The sequence below is a fragment of the Rhodamnia argentea genome, chromosome 6 (genome assembly GCF_020921035.1).
Source record: "Rhodamnia argentea isolate NSW1041297 chromosome 6, ASM2092103v1, whole genome shotgun sequence".
NCBI classification, from domain to species: domain Eukaryota; kingdom Viridiplantae; phylum Streptophyta; class Magnoliopsida; order Myrtales; family Myrtaceae; genus Rhodamnia; species Rhodamnia argentea.
This window is the reverse complement of record NC_063155.1, coordinates 13807698-13826916: the sequence shown is the minus strand read 5'-3', so window position 1 is coordinate 13826916 and position 19219 is coordinate 13807698. Positions and strand designations below refer to the sequence as shown.

General features: G+C 40.4%; 3 protein-coding genes across 11 annotated transcripts; 1 reads left to right on the top strand and 2 right to left on the bottom strand.

Moving 5' to 3' along the window:
* The first annotated feature begins 2591 nt into the window (after positions 1-2591).
* On the top strand, positions 2592-8366 carry LOC115754362 (DNA-directed RNA polymerase III subunit RPC8). 8 transcript variants are annotated; one of them, XR_007198649.1, is made up of 9 exons: positions 2593-2859; positions 3455-3596; positions 3710-3805; positions 5602-5689; positions 7136-7220; positions 7360-7459; positions 7596-7688; positions 7980-8093; positions 8213-8366. XR_007198649.1 is itself a non-coding variant. In XM_048280136.1 (8 exons), exons 2-8 carry the CDS (start codon positions 3486-3488, stop codon positions 8025-8027), a joined length of 621 nt encoding a protein of 206 aa, XP_048136093.1. In that variant the 5' UTR covers positions 2592-2859; positions 3444-3485; the 3' UTR covers positions 8028-8366. The 8 variants fall into 8 exon arrangements, 5 of the variants coding, with proteins under 5 accessions (XP_048136093.1, XP_048136092.1, XP_048136096.1 ...); XR_007198648.1 differs by having other exon boundaries at positions 7980-8115; positions 8191-8366; XR_007198647.1 differs by having other exon boundaries at positions 2594-2859; positions 7980-8115.
* Positions 8367-9506: 1140 nt separating this feature from the next.
* LOC115754352 (photosystem II reaction center W protein, chloroplastic) lies at positions 9507-10335 on the bottom strand. The gene is made up of 2 exons (XM_030693350.2): positions 10143-10335; positions 9507-9980 (listed from the first exon to the last, which is right to left on the bottom strand). The coding sequence occupies exons 1-2, from the start codon at positions 10240-10242 to the stop codon at positions 9670-9672; spliced, it is 411 nt and encodes a 136-aa protein (XP_030549210.2). The 5' UTR covers positions 10243-10335; the 3' UTR covers positions 9507-9669.
* Positions 10336-10793: 458 nt separating this feature from the next.
* Positions 10794-18219, bottom strand: LOC115754351 (probable galacturonosyltransferase 6). 2 transcript variants are annotated; one of them, XM_030693348.2, is made up of 9 exons: positions 17873-18219; positions 17699-17733; positions 17353-17394; positions 17105-17252; positions 16955-17028; positions 14747-14979; positions 14128-14485; positions 11939-12460; positions 10794-11362 (listed from the first exon to the last, which is right to left on the bottom strand). In XM_030693348.2, the coding sequence occupies exons 1-9, from the start codon at positions 17982-17984 to the stop codon at positions 11081-11083; spliced, it is 1806 nt and encodes a 601-aa protein (XP_030549208.1). In that variant the 5' UTR covers positions 17985-18219; the 3' UTR covers positions 10794-11080. The 2 variants fall into 2 exon arrangements, with proteins under 2 accessions (XP_030549208.1, XP_030549207.1); XM_030693347.2 differs by having other exon boundaries at positions 10794-11356.
* Positions 18220-19219: the final 1000 nt, after the last annotated feature.

Below are 19219 nucleotides of genomic sequence, written 5' to 3'. Positions count from 1 at the left end.
TACAAGAGGTAGAAATCATACTTAGTCAAAGAAATCATACAAACAAACACCTAAGATGCCTTACTCTTTTTTCAGACTGCTCCCTAAGTATTTAAGGTAAAGGCATCGTTTCCTCAAACTGGGAAATTACTGCTCCCTGAGTATATATAGCCAATCAACGGGGAGTATAAGGCAAACCTTCACCTGAACGATGAGGTTTGATAGGTATATGCACAACTAGATGTGAAAAAATGGGTCTAGAACCCATCATTAACTGATATTTTATGGTGGTGAGTTATAAATGGGTTCCTTAAATTTTAAAAGTGGGTCATAAATGGGTTACTTAATTTGCTCTAAATTAGATTTTAATATTGAAGTGTTTTAACAATATATGTCGGATTAGGTATGGTTGTGTAGTATGAGTCATTAGATTTGTATAGTATGGAAATGGGTCAAAATGAGTTAAATTGGTCAATATGAGCCGGACCATATCGATCCACCCGACCTATCCGTTTGACACCTCTAGACACAACTTGTTCACTTCATTGCCATCGCACCCGAAGCTTCAATTCCCATTTACTTGCTTCCCTTTTTCCATGATGCTCACGAGCTGACGCGGAGCAGCGACCTAGCAGAAAAGAGACATCTCAGAACAGCACAATGCTAAACTTCAATACTTGGATGGATCACGTGATCCGCTCCTATCATCAAAACGTAGGCTTTTGAAATGCAAGAGACAGAAACCCCAATCACCGGTTCAGGGCGACTTTAGCAAAGGTAATCGCTACTCAGAACGACATCATTCAGGTTTAGAACATCAAGAACAGTAAAAATGAGATGACAAAGAACAAAAATCCCCACAGATTATTTAGCGTGAGGAACGAGTTAGAACCTGAAACATGCTTTCACTTAGAAAAAAAAAATCTAAAATGCCAAGAAAAGGTCAAAAATAAACGAAAAAAGGAATATAAAAATGAGACCTTTCAGCAAAGACTTGAAGGTGACGTGGAGATGGCAGAGTCGAGAAAGAACGAGAAGCTCATATAGCTAAAAGCAACAGGTATACAGCACAAATCTTACCCAGAAAGCTTGAAAATCGCTGACGTGGATGCCAGCGGTGCCACATAGGATAGCTGGCGCTGTCGTGGAAATTTTTAAATTTTTTAATAATTTTATGATTTTTTTTATTATTATTTTATCCCTATTTTTTTTTCTTCTGCTTTCTCTGTTTGTTTTCTGTTCTTATTGCCGGCCATCGGCTAGAGGCAGGGGTCCGCCTCATCGGGCCAAGGGGGAGGGCCAGCGAGGGCAGCCTCGCCTGGGCGCTCCCCCTCGGCTTGAGACCTCTTGCGGCGATGTTGAAGAGGCAACCCTGAAGTTGTTCTTGTTTCCACCAGTGCCAAAATCTGAACTTTACGCTGCTTTCGGGGCTAGAAAGCTCGGTGCTTTCCGATCCTGATAACCGAAGCTATGGCGTTCTTGATGGCCAGGGCTTGCCTGTAGCAGGGGGATTGCGCTGAAACTGTTGGTGTTGAAGCAATATGACGATGAACCTACGATACGATCGTCGTGGGCCTCGAGCTTAGGAACGTCAAAGACCACATGCCCGCCCAAGTTTTTATTTGTACTGCTCTTGAGACAGCCGTTTGGACTGCGAAGAGGAGCTCCTTCTTCGGCTTGGTGTTCCGGTGGTTCTTCACGTCGTTGTCCGTCCTCCCAAGCAGTCTCAAAGCTATTACCAACCAAATCTGGCCTGGGGGCTCGCCGGCACTAACCCCTCGGCTCGGCGAGGTTGCCCATGCCAGCCATGGCTGTGGCCGGCACTGAAAACAACCGGAGAAAGGGGAAGATGATGATGATAATAATAATAATAATAAACAAAATTATATTTCAGCGTTGCTGCCTTACGTGACACTATCGGCATCCACGTCGGCAGTTTTTAGCCAAATTTGGTTGGATGGACCGAATAGATACCAATATAAAAATGTTTATGACTAAATTAATCCAATTCAAAGGTTTAGGACTGAATTAATATCAATGCAATAGATTTAAACCTTTTTTGATATTTTTCCCTATTGGATTTAGATTGTTCCAAGAAAGTATCCAACGACTTGTCTCCCGACCGTGACCCGTGTTTTTTTTAAGGAAGTTCCGGTCGGCTGACCTTTTCATGGTACTGATGCTCCATGATTTTGAAAAGGTATTGGAGCTGGACTGTAATGCCTCTAGTGTAGGCATTATTGGCGCCGTTCTCGCACAAGAAGGTAAAGCCTATTATCTATTCCGCAAGCAATGGTCTGCCGATGAGCAAGAGTACTTCGTTGTACACGAGCCATCAAACATTGTCAACCCTATCTTTAGTAACATGAGTTTGTCCTTAATACTGACCATTAGGCACTCAAGTATGTCAAGAGTCTACAACATGTTAATCGAATGCACGCACGTTGCGAAAACCTTTTTCGAGAATATTAAAAAAAATTAAAAGGAACAAATAAGAAAAATAAGTAGAATTGATATAATGTACTTGTAATTCTTTTTAATTCCTTTCTCGGTTCCTTCAATTTCTCTCTCTCTCTCTCTCTGGGGTCGCTCGTGACTCTCTCAGCCGGAGGCCGCAGCCCTCTCTCTCGATCCGCCGCCGCGCCCCCTTCTCCCCCCCGCCCCACAGTCGTCGCTGCCGTCCGCAGCACTCCGCCACTCGCAGCGCCTGAAGTCTTATTTGCCTCTCCCTCTCTCATCTCTCACTTGTGACTCTCTAAGCCGCCGCTCTCTCTCTGTCTCTGTCTCTCTCTCTGTTATAGCCGCCGCGCCTCACCTCGCCGTCACCGTCTTGAGCAGGACTCCGACACTAGCAGTGCCGCTCGCTGTTCTTCCCTCCAGGTACCCCGTCTCTCTCGCTCTCTGTCTCTCTCTGTCTCTGTGTTGGCCGGTTGACGGCGCGTGAGCAGCAAAGCTTGAGCATTTTATAAATGGTCTCATCTGCAACTGGCGCTCTATTTTTTTTTTTTTGTTGTTCTTTTAAACCCTTCTAATTATTATTTTAATTGCATCCGATCTTTTGTATCCCTCAGTAGTTTCTTTTCAGTCTCTACTGGGAAAAAGCTTCTCGGTCCTCCTCGCGTTCGATTATAGTCTATGCCCATTCTTTTCACTGTTTTCTCACCAGTTTTGTCTCTTAATGGCCAGTTATTCGGCTTTGCCTCGTGCCACATCTGTCGCCATGAGCTTTCTTCTTACGGGTGTTTGCCAGTTTGTGTCAAGCGCACCACCTGTTTGATGAAAGTTCAAATCTTCTGCATTTCTTCTGTCGATTCTTATCCTAGTTTTGGAAGGACGACTGATGCCGAATGACCCTGTGGTCCTTTAACGGAATTTGACAAAAATAATTTGCCGCTTTTGAATATGGTTCCAACGATATCATGCTTTGATATGTGAGCTATTACTGACAGTTTTCTTTTTCCCAATTGATTCGCAGCTCAAAATATACAATATATTGGAGGTTCCTTATGTTCAATCTTAGCCTAATTGAGCACACATTTCGGTTACCTCCTCATCTGCTCAGCCTATCCCTAGATAAAGCTATTAGACATGAGCTTGAGAAACTTTTCTTAGATAAGGTTTGTGTTGGTACGTGCATTTGTTCAGGGTGTTCACAATTTTTCTGCTTTATGTAATGTGATCTTCAGTTAAATTACTTTGAAGGCTGATGCTGCTCATCCTTATAATGAAGGTTATTGCAAATTTGGGCCTTTGCGTTTCTGTCTATGATATCAGAAGAATTGATGGTGGCTTTATCTTTCCAGGAGATGGTGCACCTACTTACACGGTACTTTATTCTATTTATATTTGCTGTTTCAGGTTTTATGCCTTAGTTGAATTTACTTTGTATGGCAACAAAATGAGTCGCCCCCATAGGTCATCTTGAGGTATCTGTCGGTCAAAAATATTGTGGGATAGCATTTTCCCCTTCTTTAGTGGATAATCACTTCCCTGTTTAATTGTTGAGAGACTTGTGGAGTTTTCTCTCTGCTTCAGTTCATTTCCTTGTATTTCAGCTTTGAATAAGTTCACTTAGAACTGTTGTCTGCTGACTTCCCTTGTAAAGAGCACTACCTGCCTCAGTATTTGATCACTAAGGATATCGATCATCTCCCATGGCATTATCCAGAACATTGGAACATTTTGAAAGATTGCATTGCTGCATTTTTTTTTTTCAAGGTATATGAAGAATCAATGAAACTTATGGATTTGTTCTTTATGTAGATTGTTTCTTATCTTGTTGTTATAGACTCCTTCTATACTTAAGCATAGGATCTTCAGTAGCTGGGATGGAATAGTCGAAATTTTTCATCTTTTAAATAATGTGACTTGCATAAGTGGTTGCTATACTCGAGACTATGATCCTTGTTAGGCATCTTCAGTAGAGCTGGTTGTGTACCTAACAGCCTGTTCGGAACGAAGTGCAAAATGGGCAGGCTGGTAAGTTGTTTTATTATTGGGCCCAATCCACCCAGTCCCTCATCATTTTATAAAGAAAATCTAATATTTCTTCAATCATGGTCTAGCTTGGCTAGGGTTTTTAGACCTTGCGATTAGACCCAACCCACCTAGGCCTATTCATTTATTTCAGTATGATCTCATGAATGTGAATGGGCTCTTGAATATATATAAATTATGTGAGTCGCACATAAGAACGGGATGTTCGATCTAATCCAAGTTCGCAACTACCGTATTTTAGTTGGTAAAGGGAAGCTATTGCTTTGTACAGTTCCACTTTCCTTTTTGTTTGCTTCTCTTGCGCTTATTGGCGTGAAGGCGTAAAGGCCTTTGGTCCAAAAGCTTCCCTTTTTGTTCTTGTGATAATGATTGAGACAATGATTTCCCTTGAAGTACTTTCTTCTACCATGTTTAAATAAGGGAATGAGCTCTCCTAAGCTTGGTTTTCTTTTTCTTTTTTGCCAAAAGTCACTTTCAAGAAGTTATTCTCCCCTCTTACAAATCTTGCATTTAGTAGAGCATAAGAAAAACATTCAACCGATAATGATTTCCTCGATAATTGAAAAAACCCTAAAATTTGCAAAAGATAGTGCTATCTTCACTGTCCTAGTCGCTTTTAGTGAAATCAAACGAAATCTAATAGAACCTGCCAGGATTTCCCACATTGTTTAGCGTAGTAAGCTTCGATTAGACAACTATCGGAACATCCCTGTCCCGACAGCCCCCTCCCCCACCCAAAGGGGAAAAAACGGACGTTTAAGTTCAGTTGCTTAGGCAAGACATTTTCTTGTCAAATTCCTATCCTTCCGCCAACTCTGTCCATCATCACAGAGCTTGTATAGCTGAGTCATCCGTAAATGAATTGCCTGAAAGAGTATTTGTATGCGCAAAAATGTGTTTGATGTTAATCTGTGAAGATTCGTGACTCTGTTTTCGATTGAAACCTTTGTGAAGCAAAGCGAGTCAAAAGAGTTATTAGATTTGTCAAGATATCATGTTTAGGAAAATTTTCTGTGAATTTTGTTTTTGTTACACAATTCTCTCCTATTGTTTCCCCCTTTTTAAATTAACTAATATCAAATGCTGTAGATTTCCTGCAGTAACGATCATTTGATGTCATTGTAGGTGGAATGCAGACTGCTGGTGTTCCGTCCATTCGTTGGGGAAATAATTGATGCAAAACTCAAAGAATTTGATAAAGATGGTTTGCGCTGTATGTCTCAATCTGCACCTGATACTGGACTCCGTCTTCTTTTGCTTCTTTCCTCTGAATATCTGTGTCATGCTTTTCACACTTGTGTAAAATTGTAAAAAAAAAAAATTCTTGTCAAAAAAGCAACAAATGCATTTATGTGCCTCTTTTTTGGTCTTATGGTGAATTTAGAGCTGCTGCTTCATCGTGGCATATATATCCTTGTGGATATGCATCTGCGCAGTAACTAGTAACTACTGGCCGAGGGAAATAATGATTGATGAAATATGCTATACTGTCTACACAATAACTAGTAACATCCACCGTGATGTGATAGAATTTTACGCATTCTCGATCTTTTCATCGATAAGAGTGGCAAAAGACAAGTCATAACTTGTCATCGGTTCAAAGTTGTTTCTTGAATGCATTCTATGACGTGCCAATGCGGGGCAACATCTTGATGCTTTAAATAATTTCTATGCATGTCCACTGGGTTCGTCATTGTAGTTTTAATTTCGTATCGGATATCTTTCATGTACCAGATTTTGAATGGATTAGCAATTGGTGCACATCTAACTAATAGCAACTCCGCAGCTTCTTATGGAAGCTCTGGTACTTGTTGGGTTGTCGCCTCTTCAAGACTATCAATTGAGGATCAACATGTTCTCACCTCGCCACTGCATGAAACCAATTTATGTTTTCTCAGAGTGAAAAGCTATCTTTCTAAGGGTTATATAGCATCCATAAATGACCATAGTTGCATGTTCTATCACTCATTGATAGTAAGAGTCTAGTTTTCTCCTGCTGAATTGTCTCTGTGGTTTTGAGGAATCAATGCGTGCATGTTTAGTTGCACGCTACAGGTTTAAGTGCAAAAAGTCCTGCACTAAATCACCTAGGACTCGCATTTTCCCAGTGGGATTTGTGGTATATTTGGTGGCAAAGGTTTATCCACCTAAAGTAACATTCGACCTGGGAAGGAAAGGCAAGAATCGAGCTTAGGTTTCGATTAGTTGTGTTCGAAAGTGGAAAGGAACCTATGTGACTGGTGGTGACGTGCTATGGAAGGTTAGGAAGTTTAATGGAAAGCGAAAAGGAACCTTCTCTATATCCTCTCTCTATGACTTGCCATCTTGCAGAGCTCGTGATGTTCTGAACCATCTCTCTGTAATTGTAACTTGAACTATTTTGAATTTTTTCGGAATTCTCTCTCATCTTGTTGAGTTCTTGTCTTTTTAAGTTATTAATTCTTGTTGCAGTATCTCTTTTATTTTCCTGAAATCTTCACTTTTTGAGGTACTTTGGTATTGATTTCTAGTTATAGATTTGTTGAATCCATGCAAGAGCTTACAAATTTAATGTAATTGATGGGTGACCAAATAATCAACATAGAAAGTTCATTTCTTTTCCTTTCTGTTTATGAGCTCTAGGTTACACTTGAAGTAATGCCGTATCTATGATTGGCAGTATCTATGGGATTTTTTGATGACATTTACATACCCTTTCATCTCTTGCCACATCCATCCCGTTTTGAGCCTGACTTAGAAAATGGGTAAGAGCCTATCTTTTCTTTAATATGCTTAATTTTTACTGGAAATTTATGCAGTTCTCTAGGAGGCTCTTTGTGGGTGCATACATGTATTGTTTCTATTTGAAATATCATTTTTGGTCAACCCATACATAATTTGCAGGAATCGGTTTAGATGGATCTGGGAGTATCGTGAGGCAAATGGGGAGAACGAAGCTGATCAGGCATCAGGCACAGTTTATCCTATTGATGAGATTGGCGAGGTTTGGATGTTGCTTTGGTCTCTTAAATATATTACTGAAACTATCATGTTTTTCCAGCAATTTACTTGTAACCTACTTAGTTTCTTTCTTTGAGAGATTGTTTTGAAAAAGTAAAAGCCTGTCTTATAAAATGCAGACTATCAGATTCAGAGTTCAGAGTGTAAATTATCCTTCAATTCCACTGGAGCAACCAAAAGATTCTAAGCCATTTGCTCCTATGGTGATTACTGTGAGTTCTTTCTCAAACCATGTGTGGTGTTGGCTTCTACAGCTTTGCTTCTCTGTTTTATTCTCTTGAGGCTGCATTTCTAGCCTAGCGCCAATGGCTGCAAGCTCTATACTCCTCACACGCACACTTCATTAGGAAATGAAGTACCGTCTGCTAACTGCTTCATGGCCCCCATTGGTTGATGTCTCTTCATGTGATTGCCCAAGTGTTTTCTTAGTTTCCTCTTCTTCATTAAAACCTGTTCGGATTGGTCAAGCAGGTCTAATCCTTATTAAACATTTTACTTTACAGGGATCGCTTGATAATGATGGTTTGGGTCCAATTTCATGGTGGGAATGATATGTGTCTTGGTAGGTAAAGCGGATCTGTCAATAACACGATTGATTGTGTCCAGAAACAGAAAGGTTACTTAGCTATAGCATCTCCTGTATATGTTTCATTTGTTTATTATTTGTATTAAATGCCATCTCAATTGAGGTCATACTTGCTAAAGTCTTATCAGTCTTCCATTTTGGTGGTCACAGGCACCTTCTGGTGTAATGACATGGAGCAGTGACTTAGGGCCAAGTATCTGTGTCTTGTCAGTAATGACAGGAGATAAACTATAGGAGGAATGCTGTAGTTAATATATAGGCCACCATCCGACTTGGCAATGTATATTTCGTGTCCTGGGTTGAATGCCATTGCCTTCATCGATTTTCCTTCTCCCATATCATTGTTTCACCTCATGTTGAGTTCAAAATGGAAGCTAAGTTTTCATCAAAGTAGTCCAATTGTGCAGCTATCGTCATTGTAAGCTCTTTCTCTTCAATGCTTCTAGGTGCAGAAAAGCTCTTTTTTTCATGCCTGCAGAGTCGAGGGGCGTGTGGAGCTTTTGACATTGCTTCTCTCTCTTGATAGTGGAATTTCCTGCATCAGCTGAACTGAAGCATGCGCATGATTTTCTCGATAACTTTGATTGTGTTCTTTTGGATATGATTGCTATGGTTGTTCCTGGTTCTTTATCCTACAGATTGTAAATTCTCTATTGCGTGAATGAACCGTGCCGAATCAGGTTAAACTTCTCCTTGGCTTGTTTTCTTAAGCTATGTCGACAAACTGAGCAGAACGAACTCCTCTGGTAGACATTGAAATCAATGGAACTCAAATGAGCTTGGAAGTTAGTTTGCCTATTTCTTAATCTATCGGATGGAGAAAATTTTTCCCCTTCTCATGGATAACGTGCGCTAAAGAATTGACTGAGGATTAAAGAGAACGTATAGAACCATGTCTCCGTTGCCGACGAGCTTCGGAAAGCTTGAAACGGTTTGAAATTGCTGGAGAATCGAGGAATCTACATGAATGGCTAACCTCAGTTTCTGTTTTCATGTTTTGGATATAAGAACAACCCTAGTGTTAATATTTGTGTATAGTACTTACTTTAGTGTCATTATTATTATTATTTTTTCGGATCACTTAAGCATCAAATCAGAGAAAAAATAATTACTTAAGAAACGGCGATCTCATTGGAGTTGACACTTAAATAAATCGTTTTTAAAAAAAAATTGACACTTATATGATCCAAAAAATGAGAATTTTAGTGTCAAATAAGAGAAAAAAGAACATTTTAGTACCGATGGCAAGAAATTCTGAAGGCCTTGTCGAAGTTGACATTTAAATAATCTTTTTCAAAACAATTGACACTTGAGTGATCCAAAGAAAATATATTTACATCAAAGTGAACGCTGTATACAAATATTGATACTTGAGCAGTCCTTTTGCCTCAGGTTTTGTATAATTCAAAATCTTCAGGTCAAAGTGGAAATGAGCCAGAGTTCAAGTTGTAATATAGGATCAAATGATTCGAAAGAGAAGACTATTAACGAAAATACGAATACACATAAGATTTCACAAGCAAAGGGTAGTTTATGCTACAGGCACATTTGAGTGAACAATCTCTGTGGATTCTACATATTCCCCTGAATGATCCTCTCACCTAAGCTCAGAGAGACAATCCCGACTCCTCATCCTCTTCAAGGCTCGAGGCGTAGATGACGTAGAGAGCCCAGATGAGCCCAAACACCCCCAACAGGATCCATCCGAGCAGGTTGTTGCTCAACCCGAACGGCAGCCCCGTCCCTTCGGTGCTCATCCTGTCGTCCACCAGAGCCATGGCCGGGCTCGACACGGTCGCCGCGCACAGGGCCGCGACCAGCGACGCGCTCATGCCAGCGCTGGAGGCTTTCTCCGGCTCTGACGGCTTCCCCTCGGCAGAACACTTGACTCTTCCCTTCATTGCCATTGCAGGCAACCCTGTGACCATAATAATCGGTGAAAAAATAAAGGATACGAGAGTTCGTTTCTCTTTCCTTATTGAAGTAACAAGACTCTACTAGTGATCAGTCAGTGAGAAAGCCTCTCAAAACTATCCCAAAGGAAATGGCCAAGACAAGAAAAAGGAGATGGGTAAGTTACCAAGGACAGGGAAGGATGAAACCCCAAGAGGTCTCTGCTGTGGACAGAGACCTCTGCATGAGACCAAGGAGGTTGCAGAGCTTGCAGTGATGGTGGCCATCTTTCTCTCTCTCTCTCTCCCCAAAGAGATGTGCTGCTGTGTTATTGGCAAGTGAGAATGGTTTATTTGATGGAGGCTTGAGAAGGGATTTTGCATCAAAACAAGAAGTGACCACAAGAGCGCATGGATTGCAGGGAAGCCCCTCATTCGATATCCTCTATCCGCACCTGCCCAACCCAATTTGTCCACGTGTCACATCATCCATTTAGAGCCACTACACTACAGCGCCTTGCAAGCAGATCTGACTTCTCTGGAGAGATCCGCAAAAAAAGAAAAGGATCCGACCCGACGTAATGAGCTATTCGGAGCCCAAGAGGTCCAGCAGCTAAAGCATCATGCAAGGCTCTCCAGGGATAAATTGAGTTCTATTAATTGGCAGGATTGCCAATTCATGGACTATATCTCAGAACAGAATACTGAGCTTGCAAAGAGAAATCGGGGACGTAAGCAAACCGAAGAGACAGTTTCAAATCCTGACCAAGATCATTTTGCAGCATCGGCACACAAAAAGGTATATGATGCTCGAAGTACAACTTAGACCAGACGATCCATCGATAATTAAGAAGCTTTAATAATCTGAGATGAGTTTTATGTACATCCAAGAACTAAGAGCATTACAAAAATCTGCTGTTGGGGTGGGGGGATCCTTATTCAACTAAGGTTAATCTCTGCTCCAATGAGGGATTATGGCCAGATAGTTCTCTATGAAAGAATGGAAAGTAATTTTACACGAAAATCTGTATGATGTTGAAAGAATCAAAGCTTGCTTTGTTCTTTAAGAAGAATCAAGTGCAACAGGTGCGCTGTGTGGTTTAAGAATACTCCTCAAGTGGCCGGACTACTCATGGACATTGCACTGTTGCAAGTGAGGGTGGTCATACATGACATGCTTGGTCCAATAGCCCTTGTACTTCCTGATCCCGATTTCCAACCACGGTTTCATGACACCATCAAAGTGTATAACTGCTGCACGGTCAATGTCACTCGCAGCGACATTTGACTCGTAACCGAGGCCGAGGATGTGCCATCTCCTGTCCAGAGCTACTGTCTGGTTGTAAAAAGTGAGCCATCCTATCGGCAAAGTTCCTGCCTTCCACAATGGATTCCCATGCTCCTGCAACTAGCACCAATTCAAATCACCCAAAGCAAGCAATTACATATATGAAAAGAACAGGACCCAACAGGCCGGTTCTGGGCGATTCCCAGCTCCTAAAATTTGAAATCGATGAATATCAGTTTGGTTCCAGTTATGGACTCACCTACCCGGATCACCCGGACTGGACCAAGCCAATTTATGTTCTTAATTCTTATCAGTCCAAATTTCCAAAACACTAATTCTCATTCTTTTCTGGTTCAAAGTCTCGGACTCAGTCATGTGAGATATAATGCAGACTGTGAATGCATTTGAAGTGAAGCTTTGTGAACTTTGTTTATGAAATAGAGACAATACACTAGTCTTTCTCACCCTCCCCTTTCTAGCATTCTCTTTCTCCTTTCTATTTCATGGGGGATTGACGTAATTAATTAGCACAAACTCAGACCAATTAAACATTCATTGTCCAAGGAGATGACATGTAAATGGTCTTCTTGATAAGTTGCGTTGCTTTCTAGAATTATTTTAGAGGAATCAAAGAATAACAAGCAGGCATAACAGTATACATGATAAAAAAGATGAAACCGAGCATCGTGCGCATACCAGCTGCAAGTAGCTGCCATATTTTGCAGTTAAATTTTGCTTCCTCCACTCTTGCAAATCAAACAAGTTCATCCCAAATGCCCATGTGCATGTATTGGCATTGAACCACTCGGAAACAAATGGATCTGTGAAGTCAACATACATATCCATTCGCCGATATGAAGCATCACCTTCCTGACAAGTTTCCACAGCCCCATTTACTTTTCCCTTCAAATTCACATCCCAAAGCTTAGTAAGATCCCTCTGCACTACCACATCGTGGTCCAAAAACACAATCTTATCCAGCAGAGGGAAGACATCTGGCAGATAAAACCGTAGATGATTCAGTGCAGAATTATATCGAGGGTCGTGAGCATTCTGCTTCTGCAATGATGATGCATATTTTTTCAAAAGCCACTCAAAATTTTCTAAGCTCTGGATATCCACAGCCGCTCTTCCAGGAGGATTTTGCAAGAACCACATAGAAATTGCTGGGAAATTGAGGGAATCTGTCACTACATGGAACACGATCTTCTCTGGCTCCTGAAAAAGTGGCAAATGAGCAACCAGCATCTTTTTCAAAAAAAAAAAAATCATGGGATTAAATCATCAACACCGTTCTTCTGCAAGGATAAATGTAAAATCCAGCTAAACAGACAAGTATTTGCACTAGAGTATTAGTGGGACATTAGCTTGTCTCATGAGAGCAGAGACCAACTTAAAAGAATCTTCATCAGCCAAACAAAAGAAAATAAACTTTCAAAACATGCCCTGGGTGTGCATGTAAAGATTGAAGACGAGCAAGCAGCAATAAAGTGGCAAGTAGAGAGAAAATGATCAAACTGCCTCCAACTACAGATCAAATAGAATATTGTCATTCAATTGATTATTCAATACTAGTCAATATTATGAGATTATTATGTCTATGAAGACCGAAAGGTACCTCCAACTTTTGCGATGATAGGCACAAAACTGTGCCATGCGCATGGCACACACAAATACACTACTTCCCCTTACCAAGGGCAGATACTAAAACTACAATTTTTGCGAGCAGTTACAGGTGTGAGATGGAAAAAATTAATTAGTCCCGCAACTTTTACTTGGTAATTAAAAAAACTACTTGATAAGTAAGTAGAATAACTATATGATACGAACAAACACGTCCATTCATTAAAGGTGCAAAACAATGTCACGATTCACTCTGTAAAATCATACCAGTTATTCTGTTTGAGCTGTTTATTTGTCTAAATTCATCTCGTCAATAGCCCACCATGGTTGCCAGCTTTTAACTAACAATTGGTCTCACAATACTCAAATTTGAAAATGGAAATACAGAATGCACAAACTGAAGAATCTAATAGACCAAACAAGGTATTCGACCGAAGAAAAAAAAAAAAAAAAACAAGGGCAGGCATTGAAAAATTAGGGAGTTGCATGTGCTCTGAACTGTTATATCGAGCGGTTTCCTTCCCATCAGTCCGTGACTAAGGGGTAGATTTGTTGTCAGATAAAAGGAAAACAGATAAGATACTGCAGGTGAGACTCCTTTCAATCTTTCTGAGAACTCTGGGTAGCAAGGTGCCTTAAGTATTCCCCTCAAAGCTGAATTTTGCTAGTGGTGTCGTGCACGATTAAGTTTCCAAGTAAGTCAAGGTTTATTCAGTGTCTAGAGCAAATGAATATAGTCTTACTGAATAGTATTGCTAAAGTACCATATTCCACCCCATCTCAACAGAAAAGCAGTCGTACTTTGAAGAGAGGAATTAAGTTGGGATGGATGGCACTGGTAGATCCAGGGAAGACTGGTGACAATCACCCAGACAAACAGACAGGATCTCAACAAAAATCCCAAGAAGATCCTGAAATTTATTTTATCTGTAAGACCTTTAAGCATAATACTTTTATCACTGCCATTATTTATTAGATTTGCACTTGCCAATAGCGGAAGGGTGATCCAAAATTCCTAATACATAACAAAAGGGGCTATACATAGCATCAACGAGATCTGAGATACAAAAAAGGAATATTGAAATGGTCCAGCACTTTCATCACTTGCTCTATCAGATATGAAGTGAGTTCAACCTTTAATAATACTCATCATCTCATGCTTCATTAATGGCTGGTCATGCCAAATCAAGTCTCTAATGTAGATAATCAAGGCTGGAAACGAAATCAAACCACCAAGATAAGAAAAATTCAGAAGCAATTACTGCAGCATGAGCCACTGTTGAGTTGACGACTACTGCACAAGCAAGAATGTTGTCCGAGAATACAGCATAGTGGTAGAGATCTCCATCACGTGCTTTTTCCTGGTTACCAAGCTTTCTCTCCTCAGCCGGTAGGGTGAAGTACTCTGAAGTGAGCCGCATAGCAAGGCAATGAAGACCTTTTGGCGTCGTCCTTGCAGCAAGCTGGATAAGATGTTCAGCTTCATTCTTATGCGCCTGAACCTGCTCTTCAGTGTTGTAAGTCATAGCACGGAGCTTTGTGGCCATGGATGAACAGTCTGGAACGGTACGACTCGCTTTGATCAAGGAAACTTCCATGGCTTTTGTTCTCTGCCAAGCTCTGCAATTTCGTAGATATAGCATCATGAATAAAGAAGAAGGATTAAACAACTTCTTTAAGAGGAAATGAATCAAAGCATACATGGTATCTAATATTCCTTCTATTGTTATCGATAATAATGACACCAGCAAGCAATGACCGAAGAGTAGAGAACAGATTTTTGTAGATTTTATTCATACTTGAAGACACCAACTTTCCAAGAGGATACAATTCAATAGCTAGATCATTAATCAGCATAGGGAATGATAAGAGTGGATGAACCTCCTAGATAAATCAGAATCCTTCTTGGCATCACCCATTGCTCTTTCCAACTCTTTCATCCGCAGTCTCAGCTCTTTCACCATGTGCGAGTTACTACCTGGTGGTGCAAAGTTCAAGTATACTTTTGCTCTAATCAGTTGATCTTTCACCTCTTTCACCTTTTTATCTGACGAACTTTGTTCCCGATGCTGTCCATTCTGAACTCGTTGGACCATAATTTGATCCAATTTCTCCTGCAATTAATGGAAAAATTGCAGATGATTCATTTAATGAATTGAGGTCATGATAAATCTACCCTTAGTTGTACCAAGAATAAAGCGAAAGGGAGTATCAAGTATCATTTCTGCAGCTTGATGCTTCATTGTGCTTCGATAACAGGATGTGCTCATGATAACAACTATCACCACCAAGTTTTTTATTCATAGGAAAAGTATGTTATCTAACAACACATGTGCATACTACTCGTTCAACACAAGTCATGATACTATTCACTTCTGGAAAACTGAGCAAGTAAAGAAAAGCTAGTCTCCACTTTAGTGGTTAACTGAACATTGTAAAACGCCAAGTCAATGACTGACAAGCAATCCCAGGGGAAAGCAATCATACAAGTGGAAAACAAGACGGGGTATGAGGACACAAGAATAGAAAAGTCAATGGGGAAGCTCGCATTATTCTTGATCCTAATGGATAAGGTTCATTCCCAGGTGAATAGGCAAAGCTCTCAAAACCAAAGGAAATCCATTTTACTGTAGAAAACAAAACACAGAGCCATATGTGGCTTGACACTCTCCAAAGTGTCAAGCACACAATTCTACAGTGTGGGGCATCGCAAGACAAATTAATGTAACATAATCTATCCCTTTCTCTGAGGAAGACTATTTACTGGTGTACTTCTCACCATAATGTCTTTTGTTACCTTTCTACCAATCAACCAAACACATTATAACAATGGTGGGATTCCTCATATTTCTCTGGAGAAATTTATCTAACGCAAGGCCCTAACACTCCTCCCCTTGTTTCTGGCTTCCGCCACAGAGAATATACCAGTTCAATTTCAGTCTCCCTTTGTCGTAGTGAACTTCATGTTCTATGTTCCACAGCTTCAGATAACCGAAGCAGATGGAGCCCAGATGCTGTCTTATGATCCAACATGCAGCATGTAATAGCTATTCACACGTGCCTGATGTGATGGAATAGGAGCTCAAAGTCTTCTACCTCAACATTATCATATCAATAGAATAAGTGGACTCTCATCTCAAACCAGTTATCTTATTTTAAACCGACAGACCATCATGAAGACCAGAAATTACCAGATAATAATTGTATTTGTAATCATGTTGCCAGTTAACCATTTAATGGTGACATAAAAGTTGACAACAAGAAAGCACTTTTTCTTTACTTAAACAGATAATAACCAAATTCACCCCTTAAAACACCAATTGAATGTTGCTCAAGGAAGGCTGAAAGAAACACTATAGGATGGCAATACATGCCCCAAATCTTGAGCTTAGCAAAATGCTAATCGGACAAATGAATTGCAAGACTGATTTCTCCACTAGAATCAATCTAAGAACCCTAAGAAATACCTTCTGAGTTAAATATCCGAATGACTTTAAACCCATGATTAAAGTATGTGTCAACCAAAGTAGGAGATTCTTTGCTAGCAAACAAATCAACCTGATAAGGTAGTGTTAGAAAGTCCAATCCAAAACTTAAACTAATAGGTAGAGGGAGACCACATGAATATAAGAGCATTTAGGACCCATTGTTAACCGATGTGAGACATACTTCAACACTCCCTCTCATGTGCATGCAAGCCGGAATACAAGCGGCACTTGGAATTTTGACTATGCACATTCATGTGAAATTTTGACCACGCACGTTCACGAAAGGGATAATCTTGCTTTGATACCATGTTAGAAAGTCCAACCTAAAAGCTTAAGCTGATAGGTGGAGAAGACCACATGAATACAAAGAGCATCTAGGACCCATTATCAATCAATGTGGGACATACTTCAACAGGTAGAAATCAGTAAATCCATAAAGCTAGATTGCTCAATAATGTCAGTACACCCTACAGAAATCAAAGCCCTGTTTTGAATTGTATTCTCTATTCCCAACCAGTGCATCATTGCTAAGCTCTCATTGTGTTACCTAGAAATAAACCAAAACTGTGATTAGTAGCTTCTTTCATCTGTTAAAGGGTACCTGGCCTCTAGATGTGGATGGAACTTCACGATGCTGAATTTGCTCATCTTCCTTAGCACTTCTGCGTGTAGTTCCTGATTTTGATGCAGTCATAATCAGATATCCGTTTTGGGTCAATATAAACAAAAAATAGAACAAAGATACACCAACCATTTCTTTCCGAGATTTGAGTTCTTTCTGCAGCGTCTCTGGATTCCGCAGAATGATGAATGTTGTTAGAACTATAGCTGACCGTGGAAACGAATTTATTGTCTTCATAAATAACCTGTTTCGGCTCTTTCAAACCCTCACCCTCTTCCTACAAGAGAAAAGCAAGCCCAATCCGGTATTTATTAACCACTGACCAAAATCACAGAGGCGCTTTGATGCATCCCGGACAAATAACTTGATCCTCATACCTGATCAACTGAATTAAGTCTCCAAACATCCGCACTAAATTTCTGCAAGAGAGAAACAAAATGAATGTCAAAAATCAAATATAGAAAAACAATCTTCACAGTCCCATAAAAAATCCCGCAACTCCAAGTCCATACATGGAAACGAGTTACATTGCAAATCAACATGAGCTTTTTTCTTACAGTAAGTTTCGATTGCAAAACCACCTCAAACATGAACTTCACTCTGTTCGTATGACCAACATACAAAATAATTTTTTTTCCAGATAATTAACCAACACCTTACCAAAAATATAAATAAAAGCAAATAAGCAAAGACGGAGTTCTAATAGAGTCCCAAGATTCATACCCTACTGGAAAACTCCTCCAAAAACTCTCTGCGTCCTGCAACAACAACAGATTCAAATAAAAACAACCCACGATCAATCCTCGACTTAAAAACATTAAAATAAAAAAACAAAAACAAACCGCCCGAAGCTAAGATCGCAACCAAGACCAATGCCATTCCTCGGGAGACAAGTACCTGTCGGGGAAATGTGCTTGAGCCTGAACGAAACGAGGACGACGGGAGCCAAAACGGAGACGGAGAAGAGAGAGAGGATCAGAATCCTCAGGCGCCGGTGCAGCCTCTTCATCAATCGGAAGAAGGGTTGAAAAAAAAAAAAAAACCGACCAGCCGCGTCAACTCCGGTGATCTCTTCCGGTCCCGATGGGCTTCCACCACGGCGAGACGACGCGGGGATCGGCGGCGATGTATTCGATGATGGCTTGAGAAGCAAGACAGGGCAAAAGACAAAAGCTTTAGGGTTTTCAACGGGAACGTGCTCTGCTTCTCTGTATCCGGCGAGCGAGCGAGAGAGAGAGAGAGAGAGAGAGAGAGAGAGAGAGCGAGACAGAGACGCTTCTGGTTTCATGCCATCGCCGTCTGCGTGAATACTTCTTCCTTGTCTTCTCTTTATTATTATTATTATTATTATTATTATTATTATTATTATTATTATGACACCATAATTGTGATTATTAATTTAATCATGTAAAGTTAGATTTAGGTGAATCGACGAGATTTGAAAAAGTTGGATCACGGGTTAAGTTCTTAAATAATATTTTAGATTGGAGATTTGGGTTAATTTAATTTTAACTTCAATTTTAGTTTTATTTATTTAAAATGAGTGAGAATGATGAGTGGGATGACGTTGGTCGAACAGTGGAGGAGGCGCACGTGATGGAAGGTGATGCGGACTCCAGTTGCTGTCCGTTGATCGTGATTACTTCCGAGCCTTGATGATCGTGCGGTTCTCATTGACCCGAGGATCCATTGGATCAAGACGTTGGTCGGTCCCTTCCTTCTTTTTCTTTATATTCTTGTCATAATCATTGTAGGTGTGAGGGTACAAATTCCAATTAATTTTATATCAAGAGATAAACAACATGCACAGCCTGTCCTTTTCGTGACAACAAAACGAATCAAAACAAGCAAGACACATATTGAAATTTCATAGATTAGGTAAGACGTGATCGAATCGATCGAATAGTCCGAACCGGGAGATTATTTTCGCCGAGTGATGTAGAAATGATCCATGCACATTTATTCATTCCCGATCGTTAAGCTGATTTGAAAGTACTCGCTGCATTGATCCATGAAAGGGGGGGAAGAGAGTAGCTGGGGAGAGGAGAAGAGAAGAAAATCACCGATCGGGTGTCTTCGGCATCTACGGAAATTTGGTCATGTCATGTATGACCAATATTCTTTACGAAACAAGCTTAACAAGTATTTGAACCCTACGCGAGAAAAATCACAGCTTAGATCCCATATAGATAATCTTGTCATATTGGTGTCGCGAATGATGTAGAAAGTAGAGTGACAAACTTT

Bases quoted from the DNA above. Each gene is read 5' to 3' on its own strand.
- LOC115754352 (XM_030693350.2), bottom strand. From the start codon at position 10,242: ATGGCCACCATCACTGCAAGCTCTGCAACCTCCTTGGTCTCATGCAGA. The intron at 9,981-10,142 runs GTAACTTACCCA...TTATGGTCACAG, and splicing joins TTCATCCTTCCCTGTCCTTG to GGTTGCCTGCAATGGCAATG.
- LOC115754351 (XM_030693348.2), bottom strand. From the start codon at position 17,984: ATGAAGAGGCTGCACCGGCGCCTGAGGATTCTGATCCTCTCTCTCTTC. The intron at 17,734-17,872 runs GTACTTGTCTCC...TTGTTGTTGCAG, and splicing joins CAAGCACATTTCCCCGACAG to GACGCAGAGAGTTTTTGGAG. The intron at 14,980-16,954 runs GTACCCTTTAAC...CATTAATTGCAG, and splicing joins CATCCACATCTAGAGGCCAG to GAGAAATTGGATCAAATTAT.
- LOC115754362 (XM_048280136.1), top strand. From the start codon at position 3,486: ATGTTCAATCTTAGCCTAATTGAGCACACATTTCGGTTACCTCCTCAT. The intron at 3,597-3,709 runs GTTTGTGTTGGT...CTTATAATGAAG, and splicing joins AGAAACTTTTCTTAGATAAG to GTTATTGCAAATTTGGGCCT. The intron at 7,460-7,595 runs GTTTGGATGTTG...TATAAAATGCAG, and splicing joins CTATTGATGAGATTGGCGAG to ACTATCAGATTCAGAGTTCA.